The 15,601-nt window shown below is 46.1% G+C and overlaps 1 protein-coding gene across 3 annotated transcripts in view; it reads right to left on the bottom strand.

The window, feature by feature from the left end:
* Nucleotides 1–11,901: 11,901 nt before the first annotated feature.
* Nucleotides 11,902–15,601, bottom strand: part of SEL1L2 (SEL1L2 adaptor subunit of SYVN1 ubiquitin ligase) — a 65,972-nt gene continuing 62,272 nt past the window's right edge. For 2 of the 3 annotated variants that reach the window (XM_059705506.1, XM_059705507.1), the window contains 2 exons: nucleotides 12,148–12,276; nucleotides 11,902–12,021 (listed from right to left, as the gene is read on the bottom strand). In XM_059705506.1, the coding sequence (XP_059561489.1) occupies nucleotides 11,902–12,021; nucleotides 12,148–12,276 (249 nt within the window). Of the gene's footprint in view, nucleotides 12,025–12,147; nucleotides 12,277–15,601 lie in introns of all 3 variants that reach the window. The other variant, XM_059705504.1, reaches the window with a different exon arrangement.

Genomic DNA, 15,601 nt, shown 5'->3' with positions numbered 1-15,601 from the left:
ACCTTTTCAGTTTCGCATGGTTTCTCTTTTCTAGTGATTTGAGTGCCTTATTTGCAGACTCAGCCTGAAAGCAAGAAGATATTTCTCCAAAAAAATACACAAATATGTTCACATAAAAATCGCTGACTTGATGAAAAAATATTACACATGCTGACATTTTGTACCTTTCTCCTGACCTGTTGTTTCTATAAGAGGACCATAGCAATGGAAATGAGGGAAGGACAAGTTGGTAGATTCTCTGGTGTTCTGGCTCATTTAGAATAAAAACAGACTTTATAATGACTATTGTAAGATGATTAAGCCAAAATTGTCACACTGTCGCTTTGTCATGAAGAGAACAGAGATTGATGTACTCTCCAGAGCTATTAGGTAGTTTTTCACTTCAGAAGAGAGTGCACTTTTATTGGATCCTTCCTCACTTGTTTAAAGCATCAGAACTCTAATTTTGTTTATTTTTTACTTCCAGGATCTGGGCAGGACCCCTATCGCCCCCTTAGGATAATTATGGAGGCAAAATCACACATAAAAGTGTCTGCACAGTGATAAATAGTGCTGTTTCTGATTGGACTTTGTCATTTCAGCCCTTAGGCACTGTTATTCTAATCCAAGTCCACTAGGAGCAATCACAATCATTTGGAAGCATTTATGCTCAGACAGCGTAGTGTGGGGGAAGAAGGTGGCCATAGGAGGAAGCAGGGAGGAAGCTGGGAAGCACACAAGAGTGCGAGTTTGTTTCTACCAGTCAGTGGGAGCACTTTGCTGTCCTTTTCACTTAACCAGGCCGGGTCCCAGCCTCTTCTTCAGCTTTTAATAACTTATTTTACAGTATTTGCTCCTCTCCCGTCCGCCTCCCTCCCTCCAACATACAAGCACTAAGCTCTTCCTGGTTAGGGGCTGGGTCTCACCCTGTACTCCTAGATATTCCATTACATTTGAATTAAATTATGCAGAAAACATATCCTTTGGAAGACTAAGTTAAAAAGCCAAAGTTTTGTAAGAGAAAAGAAATTACTGTTCTTGCTCTCTTCAGTTAGGAAATTCATCGATATCAGAAGCTGGGATACTCTTGGTAGCTTTTTTGTTTTGTTTTTGTTTTTAACACAAAGGAAAAGAATATTGAGGAAGTAGAATTTGGGAAAGGCGGGGTTTTTTTAGCTTAATTTTCAGAATTTAAAGGGAGACTACAAAAACAAATAAAAACGCCCACCAAAACCCTGTGTATTAAAGTGCAAACTGGTGACTGAGGAACAGATAAATTCCACGTGTCTGTGTTCCCTAAAGGACATGTTTATAGGCGTTTGTTTTTGAAGAATGCTGACATGTGGTTCCTGCTGAGGAAAGGGACTGTCTGTCATCAGGTTTGAGTGTCTGTCAGGGGTGCAAGTGGTAGGCAGAAACCAGGAGGGAGACTTGTACTTTTTATCTTTATAAATCATGAAGTTTTTACTGAGGATATTACTTTTGTTTATTTTATGCCAACTGAACATGTGGATGGTGAGGTGGGGCTGGAGAGGAATCGACACTGGCCTATTTCAAAAATAAACTCCATTGTTTTTTAAAAAATAAAGGAAAGCCCTGGCCAGATAACTCAATTGCTTAGAGTGTTGTCCCAGTTCACTAAAGTTGCAGGTTTGACCCCCAGTCAGGGCATGTATAAGAATCAACCAATGAATGCATAAATACATGGAACATCAAATTGATGTCTCCTTCTCTCAAATAAGTAAATACAATTAAATAAAGGTATGAAAAATAAACACAATTAATTGAGGACACATTATTTAACACTAGAGGCCTGGTGCACGAATTCGTGCACCAGTGGGGTCCCTTGGCATGGCCTGCAGGATCAGGCTGAAATCAGCTCTCTGACATCCTCTGAGGGGTTCCAGATTGCAAGAGGGTGCAGGCCAGGCCAAGGGACCCCACCGGGCCAGAGAGGGAATGCGGGAGGTTGGCTAGCTGGGGAGGGACCACAGGAGTGCTCCAGGGTATGTCCAGCCAATCTCTGTCCCAATTGGCTGGACCCCAGCAGCAAGCTAACCTATTGGTCAGAGCATCTGCCCCCTGGTGGTCAGTGCACATCAGAGCGAGCAGTTGATCAGCCCTAGCATATTATTAGCATATTATGCTTTGACTAGAGGGCCAGTGCATAAAAATTTGTGCACTCGGGGTGGGGGGAGGGTCCCTCAGCCCGGCTTGTGCCCTCTCGCAATCTGGGACCCCTTGGGGGGTGTCTACCTGCTGGCTTAGGCCCGCTCCCCAGGGGAACTGGCCTAAGCTGGCAGTCAGAAATTCCTCTGGCTGCCCGGGAGCCCTCTGGGTATGTCCACTTGCCAGCGGGGAGCAGGCCTAAGCTTCAGTTGGACATCCTTAGTGCTGCTGAGGAGGCGGGAGAGACTCCCGCCACCACCGCTGTGCTGACAGCCGTCAGCCTGGCTTGTGGCTGAGCAGAGCTCCCACTGTGGGAGCGCACTGACCACCAGGGGGCATCTCCTGCATTGAGCGTCTGCCCCCTGGTAGTCAGTGTGTGTCAGTGACCAGTCATTCCCAGTCGTTCTACTGTTAGGGTCAATTTGCATATTATCCTTTTATTATATAGGATAGAGACCTGGTGCACGGGTCAGGGCTGGCTGGTTTGCCCTGAAGGGTGTCCCGGATCAGGGTGGGGGTCCCATGGGGGGGGGGGCCTGGCCAGCCTGGGTGAAGGGCTGATGGCTGTTTGCAGGCTGGTCAAGCCGCACAGTGGGGACCCTCACCCCATGGGGGTGTGGCCAGCCTGGGTGAGGGGCTGAGGGCTGTTTTCAGGCTGGCCACACCCCCTTCAGGGTGGGGGTCCCTATTGGGTGCCTGGCCAGCCTGGGTGAGGGGCTGAGGGCCATTTTGAGGCTGCCCACAGCCCCTTCAGAGTGGGGGCATCCCGCTGGGGTGCCTGGCCAGTCTGGGTGAGGGGCTGATGGTTGTTTTCAGGCTGGCCACACCCCCTGATGACCCAAGCTCCCAGCCTCTCCTTTTTTTTTTTTTTTTTTAATGCCTACTTGAGTGGAGGCCAGGGCGGGATGAAAGAAGGTATCTGGGATTTATTTATCTTCTATAATTGAAACTTTAGCCTTGAACGGAGCCCAGGGCGGGCCAGGGAAGGAGGGAAGCTTAGCTTCCTCCATTGCCGGGAGCAACCCAAGCCTCCTGCTCGCTCCAGCTCCTTGACCGCCTCCATCTTAGTTGGGTTAATTTGAAATCTCACTCCTGATTGGCTGGTGGGCGTGGCTTGTGGGTGTAGTGGAGTTGTGGAGTGATGGTTAATTTGCATCTTTCTCTTTTATTAGTGTAGACTAGAGGCCCAGTGCACAAAAATTTATGCACTCGGGGGGGAGGGGGAGTCCCTCAGCCCGGCCTGTGCCCTCTTGCAGTCTGGGGCCCCTCGGGAGATAACGTCCTGCTGGCTTAGGCCTGCTCCCGGGTGGCAGAGGGCAGGCCCAATCCCTAGGTGCAGCCCCTGGTTGGGCTCAGAGCAGGGCCGACTGGGGAGTTGGGGCACCGCCCCTGTCATGCACAGAGCAGGGCCCATCAGGGAGTTGGGGAGCTCCCCCCTGTCTCGCACAGAGCAGGGCCCATCAGGGGGTTGAGGAGCTCCCCCCTGTCACTCAAAGAGTAGGGCCGATAGGGTAGTTGAGGCACTGCCCCCTGACACACACAGAGCAGGGCGGATCAGGGGGTTGGGGCGCCACCCTCTATCACCCACAGAGCAGGGCCGATCAGGGGGTTGGGGCGCCGCCACTGTCACACTCAGGGCAGGGCTGATGGGGAGGTTATGGCTCTACCCCATCACACACAGAGCAGGGCCCGTTGGGCGGGGGGAGTTGGGGCGCCGCACCCTGTCACACACAGAGCAGCAGGGCGATCATGGGGTTGGGGAGCTCCCCCCTATCAGGCACAGAGCAGGGCCGATCAGGGGGTTAGGGCGCCTTCCCCTGTCAGGAACAGAGCAGGGCGGATAGGGAGGTTGTGGCCCCGCCCCCTGTCACAGAGCCGCAGGGCGATCAGGGGGTTGGGGCGCTGCCCCCTGTCACGCTGATCCCGGTGCCTGGAGGCCTCGCGGCTCCGCTGATCCTGGTGCTGGGAGGCATATTACCCTTTTACTATATAGAATAGAGGCCTGGTGCATGGGTGGGGGGCTGGCTGGTGTGCCCTGAAGGGTGTCCTGGATCAGGGTGGGGGTCCCCACTGGGGTGCCTGGCCAGTCTGGGTGAGGGGCTGAGAGCTGTTTTCAGGCTGGGACTGAAGCTCCCAACTGCTCCTTTTTTTCTTTCTTTTTTTTTTATTTTATTCTGGGCCATCTTTAGCTCTGGCTCCAGCTCTGAGGCCTCTGCTGCTGAAAGAAGGTATCTGGTTTGTTTAGGTTCTATAATCGAAACTCTGTATCAACTCCAGCTCTGAAATCCCAGCTCACTGAAAGCTGGTTTCTGGGGTTTTGTTTAGCTTCTATATTTCTTACAATGTTTCTTAAACTGCAGGCTCAGAGGCCAGCAAGGCAGGCGGGGAACGTTGGAGTCCTCCATCACTGAAGCAAGCAAGCCTCATGTTAGTTTCAAGCTGCCTGGCTGCCGGCCGCCATCTTGGCTGGCAGTTAATTTGCATATCTCGCTGATTAGCCAATGGGAAGGGTAGCGTCGTAAGCCAATTACCATGTTTCTCTTTTATTAGATAGGATTGGTTGAATGGCCGACCGGTCAACTGGACACTTAGTGTATTAGGCTTTTATTATATAGGATGGGTGACAGTAGTAAAATTAAGTAAATGTCTGCTTGAAATATTAAGCTTTAATTGTTTGGAACCTTCAGGAAATTAATTTTTCTGAGCTTTATAATTTTTTTTTAAAATTTGTATTGATTTCAGAGAGGAAGGGAGAAGGAGAGAGCAAGAGAGAAACATCAATGATGAGAGAGAATCATTGATCTGCTTTCTGCATGCCCCCTACTGGGGATCAAGCCCACACTGGCTGGCTTCAGTACCATTTTTATCCACTAGGTGGAATTGGTGTGGCCTGTATTGTACAGTTTTTATATTCAGTATGTATCCCTTAAGTAAGGAGGGATAAAAGTATTTTACCATGGATTGGCATCTGTATAAGGAATCCAATTGGAAAGAAATGAATATTAATTGATAACTGGGGAAAAGAAGGATACTTGGTGTAGTGTTTATTATTTCTTCACTGGAGGCTCCATACATGGATTCCTGCACTGGTGGGGGGCGTGGCCTGTGGGGATCAGCCTACTGTGGGAGCACTGCTCATCCTGGTCAGCCAAGAGGCGCTCCCACTATGGGAGCACACTGACCACCAGGGGGCAGCTCCTGCATTGAGTGTCTGCCCCCTTGTGGTCAGTGCATGTCATAGTGACTGGTAGACCAGTGGTTCTGGTTGTTCCGCCGTTCGGTCACTGGGCTTTTATATATTGATAAATTATTTTAGCCTCTCTTGCCGAAGAAGAGATGTCATGAACTTTTGGGAGGTGGGAGTGTTTTATTATTGTTTCATTAATAATGTGAAGTTTACCTTCAGAAAACTTACAATAAGTGGATCTGCCCTTCCAGAAATTGATATACTTGAAATCTCTGTCTGGCTTCCTGACAGATTTTTATCTTGTTGATTTAAAATATTAATTTGAAAATAGCCAAAACCGGTTTGGCTCAGTGGATAGAGCGTCGGCCTGCAGACTGAAAGGTCCCAGGTTCGATTCCGGTCAAGGGCATGTACCTGGGTTGCGGGCACATCCCCAGTAGGAGATGTGCTGGAGGCAGCTGATGGATGTTTCTCTCTCATCGATGTTTCTAACTCTCTATCTCTCTCCCTTCCTCTCTGTAAAAAATCAATAAAATATATTAAAAAAAAAATAATGGAAGGTATATTGAGCCCTGATAAGTTGTTAACAGGTAAGGAAATAATGTTTCTGGTATCTATGGTGGTTCTAAAATCTATTCACAAATTTTTTGACATGGTTCTCTCTAAAAGGTGGAGCCCCAATAAATTCAATAAAAAGGAAAAAAGCAAATAAACTATTTCAAACATAAAAATAAATTAATTAAAAGGTGGAGCTTCCATGCCCTCCTTTTGAGTATGGGTTGAATTTAGTGACACCCTTCCAACAAATGGAATATGGAAATGGAAGTGTGTCACTTCTGTTAATAAGAGGCATTGCTTCCTCCTTGCTCTGTCTGGGGTTGCTCATTGGGAAAGCCAGCTGCCATTCTGAGAGGGCACTTGGGCAGCACAGTGGAGCGCACCTAGGGGTGAGGACTGCCACGCTGTGGGATGAGCCATCTTGGACGCAGACCTTCCAACCCTGGTCTGTCAGGTGACTGATCCCTGCTGACACATTAATGGCAACCTCAGGAGAGACCCTGAGCCAGAACCCCCAGATAAGCCTCACAAATTTCTGATTCACAGAAACTGAGATAAGAAATGTTTGTGTTTAAGCTGCTATGTTTGGAGTAATTTGTTATCACAGCAATAGATAACTAATTTGCTCTCTTTGGGAACAATTGGGTGCCTAGCATATATGAAGTTGGTACTTCAGGTATAGAACATAGCTTGCTTATTTGAAATTATGTAAAGCCAACATAACTACTATATTACATTTTTTTTCAGGGAATACTGGCCCTGAGATTCCCTTACCTTGAAGTTTGAGTCCATGGTATCTCAAAATAGAACCTCCCAAGGTATATTTAGTAAGCCTCAAATTTCACTTCCTAGGAATATTAGGATCAATTTTCTGGAAGCCTGATGGGACTTATCCAAAATGAAACCAGAGAATTTGAGAACATTCTGACCTTGAAAACTCAATGAGCTAAGCAACTGCATGGTTTCCTCAGTCACTTCCCTCTGCCTTAGCTTTGGGTGGCTGACCACTGGTTATCAGGATGGACTGTTGACACTGCACTTGTTACCAGACTCTCAGGTGTGCATGATGCTGTGGAAATGGGCTTTTGGCCCGGCTGGCATGGCTCAGTGGTTGAGTGTCAACCTATGAACCAGGAGGTCACGATTCTCAGTCAGGGCACATGCTTGGGTTATAGGCTCAATCCCCAGTGTGGGGCGTGCAGGAGGCAGTCAATCAATGATTCTTATCATTGATGTTTCCATTTCTATATCTCTCTCCCTCTCACTTTCTCTCTGAAATAAAAAAAAAAATATTTTAAAGAGGGGCTTTTTAAAAGCCAGAGTTGGTCCTGTGTTGCTAGCCATGGATGACACAAGACAAAGGTAAACAGCCTTCACTTTCAAAGTGCAAATGTAGTCTGTTCAATCTCCAGACACCTCGTACAAGAATCTCCCAGGACGTGGTTCCTGGTGTATCAGAGCCAGCCCTGCAAACAAATAATCAGGAACAGCTCCAATCTAAACTGTGCTTATGCTTAGAGAGTAGGAGATTGGAGAGGAAGTTTCCACAGGATCTGCCAGCGCTTGCCAAAATAAACACTGGAGATAAAGGGCAGCACAGGGACTGGGAGTCAGGTGGTCTGGGTTTAGTCCTGGCCCTGCTGGTGCCCAAGGCTGAGTCCGACTCCATCTTTTTGGCCTCAGGGTTTTCATCTAAAATTACAGGTTTGGTGCTCAGTCTCAAAGGAGACTACAGGCCTGCCTTCCAAGTCCCTAAGGGGCTTTTTCAAACAAAACGTTCTCACCTTCCCATTTTGGTTAATAATCATGGCCTTAGGGAGGGAGTCCCTGTCACTGAGGGAAGCATGGGACACCCCTCTATCATGTTATGGTGTGAGCCGTTGGGCTGGATGATCTCAGCAGCGTTCAGTCTGATCTGAGGACTTGGGTCCTAGAACGGAAGGGACAGGGTTCCTTTCCCATCTTTACGTTTTCTCAGACTCCATGTTGATGTTTTGGGGACTTCTTTCCCCTTCAGAGTTCACTTGAATTTCATCTGAGGAGAAGATTTGAGGTGAACACTGATGAGCCTTGGGTTCCCTAGTCCACAAAAGTGGTACAGCATGCATTACTGCTGTAGGTATATGGGCCTTAGTGAAGGGCTCTAGAACCTAAAATATGCAGCGTGAACTGCCTTCTACATTTTCCATGGAAGATGACATTTTCTCCTAGGAACCAAGCATTTAGCATTTGCTACGCATCCCTGAATTTTGCTGAAAGCTCCCAGTTATTCTTCTGGGTGATGAGAATCTGACTGTAAGTCCCACCTGAAAAGGAAATGCTCAGGCTTCAGGTGGCTAGAGGACCAAGTGGAGAAATAGGAAAGTCCTTTGGGATCTCTAAACAGGTTGTCTGTATCATTTCTCGAGAAGCCAGCTGTGTACTCATTGTTCTCAGAGGCAGCTTACTTAACCTCTCCTAAGGTGTCATGAGTTGGTAAAGCCCTCCTTTGAAAGCTCAGCATGTTCTACACCCTTGCCAGGCAGTGTGCCAAGCCTTTGATATGCATTTTTGTCACATCCTCACAGCTCCCTCAAAGGTGGCTAACAGTACCATTATCCCCATTTTTCATGAGGAAACAGGCCTCGAGAGGTAAGTTCTCAAAGGTCACATAAATAAAAGACAGCCAGCAAGTGACTTCAGTCCTGTATGTGACAAAGCCAGTGCAATTAACAAATTTATTACAGTGCCTTCTTCTAGAGGTCAAAGCCTTCTATGAAGTACCAGTCTTTCCCTCCGTGTTCTCCCTCCGGCCACAACCTGTGTGTGTGGGAGCCAGACAGGTGACTCCATCCACGGTCTCACACACACACTCAGCCCTGTGCTTGAATGTGTCCTTGTGCAGCTGCCCGCCCTCCCAAGCCTCTGTCTCTTTCATGCTAAGCTCAGGCATTCTCTAAGTCCAGCTCAAGTTCACTTTGCTTTCTTGTCCCAGACCATCTTGAACTTTTGTTAGTTCCCCCTCCTTTAGCATTTTTTTTTACATCGTTTCCTGTCCATGAGTTCTTTTTCAGCTAAATGTTCAGCTCTTGGAGATTGGCACTCATGTTGTGAATCTGCCGGAGGAGCCTATATTTTATGGCATCTTCCAGACCTAATGACCAGCAAGCTATCAGGAAGCCCCTTGCAAGATCTTGAATCAGTCCTGGGAATCATAAGCTCTACACAATGCTCGGCATTGCAGAGACATTGGATAATTTGAACAGTTTCAGGAAAACCTACATTCAGTTACATGATCCACACAGCTGCAAAACTGTTTATGAACTTTGTCAAGGCAGTTCAGTGCAGTGGTCAACAAAATGGACTCTGAACCAGCTGTCCTGGCTGTGTGTTCTTGGGAAAGTTACTTGACCCAGTTTCAACGTCTTCTGTAAAAGAGGGAAGATGATGCAGTATCCTCCCAGGAAGGCAGTTGTAAAGAACAAATGAGTTAATACATTTAGTTAGAACAGTGCCTGGCACATAATAAGCATGATATGTTAGCTGTTATTATTCTGAGGGAATGAATCATAGGCTTTCAAGAATTAGGTACTGCTGTTGTGATGCTAGCTTACCATTTTTCCTATGTAAAAGTTGCTCTTGCTTGCATGAGAAGATTGATTAGTAAACAGATATTGCTTTTAAAAGGAATAAATCACAAGACCTCAGATAGCTGTTTTACCTCTATGCCAAAAATCCAAATAGCTCTCAAATGTAAGAGATTTGTTCTAATGCTCTTAGGTGAAGATTGAATGCTCCTTTTGTAAAAGGCACTTTATCTTTACCTAGACTTTATTTTCTGACGAATGAAATACAACTTAAGATAACTCATCCTATGCAAATTGACCAAATGGTGGAACGTCCGGTGGCTATAATGCGCACTGACCACCAGGGGGCAGATGCTGAACACAGGAGCCGCCCTCTGTTGGTCAGTGCACTTCCACAGGGGGAGCACCGCTCAGCCAGAAGCCGGGCTTACAGCTGGCAAGCGCAGTGGCGGGAGCCTCTCCAACCTCCGCAGCAGCGCTAAGGAGCAGTGAGCCAAGTGGCAAGGAGCAGTGAGCAGGTGGCTGTAAGGAGCGAGGGGTCCTGGACTGTGAGAGGGGTGTCCGACTGCTGGCTTAGGCCTGCCTGGGATAGGTCCTAAGCCAGCAGGTGGACATCCCCCGAGGGGTCCTGGATTGCAAGAGGGGGCAGGCCGGGCTGAGGGACCTCCCCTAGTGCATGAATTTTGTGCACCGGGCCTCTAGTAATGTTATAAATATCCAAATGGCCCTTGGCAGAAAAAAGGTTCCTCACCCCTGACTTAATTGCTCCCCTGACAGAGCTCACACTGGGATCACTAGAGACCACAGTGAAGCTGACATTGGGTATCAGAACAAAAGTACTTTGAGACTCCTAGTGAAGGCACTGTGCCAAATAGGGTACTATGATCCTCAGGTAAATAGGGTGGGGACCCTGCCTTCATTTCAATGGTGTTGGGTAACAGGCACTCAACTGTAGTTCAAGGTAGAACATGAGATATGCCATAAAAGAGGTCTGACTGAAGGGCCTTGAGAGTTCAGAGAAGAGAGGTGACATGCAGTCTAGGCGGTGAGGTGGGGGTGCCCTTGGGAAAGTCTTCTTTCCTTTTTGCAATCATTCCACCAATTCACTGGGCACTATGAGGTCCCAGCCATGGTGCTAGGTGCTGGGGTGCTAGGGTGTAAGGGTGAAAGAGCCTCAGCCATTCAGGGGCTTCCTGTTAAATGGAGCGAACAAATAATAATACAGGAGTTCTTCAAATCTAAATGCTATTCATTTTGAGTGTATCCTAATTTTGGAAATGTTAAAATTTGGAAAGAAATTTTAGAATTAATGAATTAAGGTAGTGTAGAGAACCCAGAGTGCTTCCTGTAGACCTGACACTGTCCTACGTGCTTACACATAGCAATTCTTACTTAATAAAAAGCAAATTATATACAGTGACAAGTGGTTTGTACCGAGTAGGCTCTTGGGAAACATGGTGAATAAGTAAATGAATAAATGAATGAATGAATACTAGGAGGATAAACCTTCTGCCCTTCACCCTTAGACCTTCTGGTGGAAAGAGCTCCTTATCTAAGAACTTAGATCCTTACAAATAAATGGTAATTTCAAAACTTTAGTGTTACAAGGAAACAGCCACTAAGAGAGAGGTCTCAGCAATGCTCTTAAACCACTCATATTTTCAAAGGCCTTGCTCATATTTACTTGGAACAATGAGCTGAGACAGGAAACTTGAGTCACGTTACCCTTGCTCCTATATTTTAACCAGAGCTGAGATACAAGCCTGACCTTTTGAGATGCGTCATGGGCCTTGTGCACTCTCCTTGCCCACCCTACCTTTAGCCCTGGGCTCCTGCTTTGCCTGTCAGGGGAGATAGACATCTGGAGGTTGGTCCCATCCAAAGGGAATTCCACCCAATTCCTGGGTGAGGAGTGTGAGTTGGCCCTGGGCACAGATGTCACAGGAGCTTTTGCTCATTCGGTTTTTGATGTGGTTCACAGGATCAACCCCACAAGAGGAAGGTTCTATGTATAATTTTCGTATTTATCAGATCTGAGTGGTCTGTGTTCCTGCCCTCCCGGGCCTTGGCCTTCTCCCTATCTCAGTGTCTCTGCAGGAGCCAAGACACCCGTTTGTTCTTTTGAAAGGTTGTTAAGAATAGCATGAGAATTGGCTTGGAATTGGAGTCTTTATCCCTGACTCAGAACTAGATCACTAAGATGACAAGTTTGTAATGAAGCCGTGGGTGACTAGTCCCCAATACCCCTCAAGTGGTCACCTCAACTAAGCAGGAAGTGAAATGATTTCTCAGAGGACAGGTCCCAAGCTTTGTCCATTTTCCATCACAGGCATTTGGGAAATCCGCGGCAGACTCTTGAGTTTGACAAGAAAATTCTTTATTTAGTGAGGACACCTTGGAGTGAACTGGCTCCCATGAGCAGGTTTTCCTAGAATCCAGATCCTACCCGTAGCGATTTCTAAGCAAGTAGATCAGCATAGCAACAATGAGGACAATCGCAAATAAATCCCAGTATTGTCCAAGGGTATCATCCAATTTTATCCATTTCCATCTCATTGTAAACTGCTGGGAAAAGACATTTTGTTAGAAAGAAAAACAATCCAAGCCTCCCACTCTATTCAGGGGAATAGGTCCCTCCATTCCACCACCCAAGACTTAGTCACTGGGACCTATTCAAGACAAACTCACATTAAAAAACAGGATATCTCGGAGCAAATGCATAGTCTCCAGTTTCACGAGAGCAAAGAAGACAGGCATATGAGCGTCGGGACTTGTTTGAGCAGCCATGTCATATAACCTCCTGGCCAAGTGAATGTCCTAGAAATAGAATAGCCCATCCTCAGTAGTAAACAGCAGCCGTTGTGTAAAATATTGTAATTTATCTCGGGTATGCAGCATGGCTCCCCCAAAGATGTTATGTCCTATTCCTTGGAACCTGTGAATATGTTACAAACCTTAAGATAGAGAGATCATGGTCTGTCCAGATAGACTCAATATTATTACCTGAGCTCTGAAGCATAGAGTTTTCTCAGAGCTGAGGGCAGGAGAGAAAGTTGGAGAGCTTAGCAGGAGAAGTCAGAAATTCTATACTTGCGAAGGACTCACGTGGAGGGCCCCAGGGAAGGAATAAGAAGGAATGAAACCAACCAGCAAGGAGAGGGGTTCTTAGTCCTATAAGCACAGGAGACTGAATCCGGCCAACAACCTGAATGAGCCGGGAGGTGAATGCTTCCCCAGAGCCCCAGTAAGGAGCACAGCCTACACAGAGGACCCCGTCAGCTCACCCACACTCCCGACCTACAGAAACTGTGGGATAGTAAATGTGTGTTGCTTTTAGCTACTACATTTGTGGTAATTTGTTACAGCAGCCATAGGAAACTAACACAATCTCCAAACACTTTCTTGGATACCCCTGGACCTGATATTAGGCATGATTGCCTTTTCAAGGGGCAGGAGAACACTAGACACAGTACAGTTCCCTAGAACAAATAACAATACAGATAATAACAAGCAGTTAAAATTCCTAGTTTTCTTCATGTGCTTCTCAGAGCTGACGTTAATAGAATTTGTTTATTCATTTGCCTGTCTCTTTGTCCTGAAGACCAGGACTTGGACTCCTGCTTTACCTTTGAATTCCCAGTGCTGTATGACATGCTGAGTACATAGTAAAACTGGTAATACCAGTAGAATGAATGAATACATTATTTTGGTTCTCAGGCTAGAATTGGATTCCTCAAGGGACATATTCTATTTTTAGAACTTTTTTTCTTTTTTTATAACCATTAATTTCTGTGATGGCACATAAACATTAAAAAAAAAGTTTTCACCTGCTATGGCTTGTTTTTGTTTGCTTTACTTTTGCTTTGTTTTCTAAAGCAACGTAGTGAAAAGGCTAAGCAGAGTTGCTTTTAAAGATTGAAGTGCCCTGGGACAGTCCCAGAATTGTACTTTGCTGGGTGCCTGTGGATTGTTTTCAAAGGAAGGGGAAGAAGAGGTATTTTTCACAAATTGTGGCCATGCAGTATCTCTTTGTTGTTCTCCATCTCTCAGAACTTCATTACACGGAGTTCAGTAGTTATGAATTCTTGTGACCTGTGCTAATCCATTTTCTGGGCATGTCCTCTCTCAGCTATGTTCTGCTGGTCATTTCTTACGTTTTCTCAAAGCTTTGTGGTCCAGTAAATTGATTTGTTGGAGAAAAAAAGAATACTCTTGCTTAAAATACTTAAAATTCAGAAGATTGTTCTGAGAAAATCTTCCTGGCAATAGAGAAAATGGATGTCATAAAAAACAACAACTTTAATTTGTGTCTCTAATCCCAACAAATCCAATGGGTATTCATTTGAAAGTGCCCCGCAGATTAGAATGGCATGTCACCTGCCCCACAGATGAAAGGCATATTGACTTGAATCATTCAGGGGAAGGCAGCCTTTGTCAATATCTCAGGCATTCATTCTTATTTGAGGCAAGCAATAGTTATTAACTTGTTTCTTGAGGCACAATCATCACAATTCAGTCACTAGGTTTATACTAAAAATAGTGAAAAGTACCTTTAATGCCCAGGCAGCCTCACAATTTATAATGGGGTTGGAGTAGGATAGAAAAGTCTTTAAAATTCCCAAAGAAAGAAATTTCTGAACGCTTGTGGCTAACCAGGGTAACCCATATAAAAGAAATTTTATTACTAGACTCTAGAAAAGACTCCCTATTCTTTAGTCTATTTAATAAAAAATCCAAATAGCTCAACTAAAAAATTTCTTCTCAATAGTGTTTTGATGATGACTAGAGTTCATTAAATAAGTCCATTGTTCTCCTATCCCACTTACACTTAAACTTTCTGTGGTACATTTGAGTTTATTTCACTTTAACTTCAGTGATTTAACAGATTCTGTAAAGCAATCACAGATTCTTTTTGAATTAACTTTTTCTAACTAAAATGTTGGGGGTGCCAATGTTCACATGTTCAATTAGCTTCTTATAATTCGAAGACACAGAATTCTTCAGCAATAAAGGATCTGGTTTATTAAAAGTATTCAATTACATGATGAAGGCGCCCCAAAGTGCAACAGCATGGGTGGACCTGGAAATTATTATGCTAGTGAAATAAGCCAGTTAGAGAAAGACAAATATCACATGATCTCATTCATATATAGAATCTAACGAATGAAATAAACTGATAAACAAAGTGGGTCCAGAGGCATGGATGCATGGAGCAGAATGACAGATCCCAGTGAGGAGGAGGGTGGAGAGCACGGGAAGGGATTAACCAAAGAACATTTTTGCATGTATGCATTACCCATGGATACAGATAACAGTGTAGGGAAGGCCTGGGGGTGGGGCTGTATGGAGGGGGAAAAGGGGGAAAATGGAGAAACATCTGTAATATTGTTAACAATAAAAATTTTTTTTATATTGGAACAGGTAATTTTTGAATATTCTTTTCCTATAAATATAGTATATGCTAAATTAAAGAAACTTTGAAAATATAGAAGTGAGCAAGTTTTAAAAATCACCTACAATTTCACTGTACAGAGGTAAATTCTGATAATATTTTATATATCTCCCTCCAGCATTCCAGCATTTATATCTATACTAGAGGCCCAGTGCACAAATTTGTGCATGGGTGGGATCTGGCCAGCCCGGCCCCAGTTGGGGAAGATTGGGGCTGGGCCTGTTGGGAGGAGGATATGGTGGGAGGTTGGCTGGCGGCCTGCCCCTATCGGGCCTGATCAGGGCCAGGCCAGCTGTGGGGAGGGGCTGAGGGTGATTGGCCAGTGGGCCGCACCCCTGATTGGGGTAGGGGAGCTGGTTGGGGGCAGGGGCTGCGGGCCGATTGGAGTGGTGGGGGCTGATTGGGGGTGGGGCCGGCTGTGGAGAGGGGCGGTGGGCTGGCTGGCCCCATCCCAGAATGGGATGGGGGGACCATCGGGGGTGGGGCAGACTGGGGGCATGAGCTTCAGGAGGTTGGCTGGCCAGCCCCACCCCCTAGGAGGGCGATCAGGGGAGGGGTCAGCTGGGGGCAGGGGCTGCAAGAGGTCGACCAGCTGGCCCCAACCCCCTGATCTGGCCAGTTCACTGGCCGCAGTGGGCGTCATAGTGACTGGTTATTTTGGTCGTTACAGTGTTCCAGTCACTGGCTTTT

The sequence above is a fragment of the Myotis daubentonii genome, chromosome 8 (assembly GCF_963259705.1).
Source record: "Myotis daubentonii chromosome 8, mMyoDau2.1, whole genome shotgun sequence".
Taxonomy (NCBI): Eukaryota; Metazoa; Chordata; class Mammalia; order Chiroptera; family Vespertilionidae; genus Myotis; species Myotis daubentonii.
This window is presented reverse-complemented; position numbering and strand designations above follow the sequence as displayed.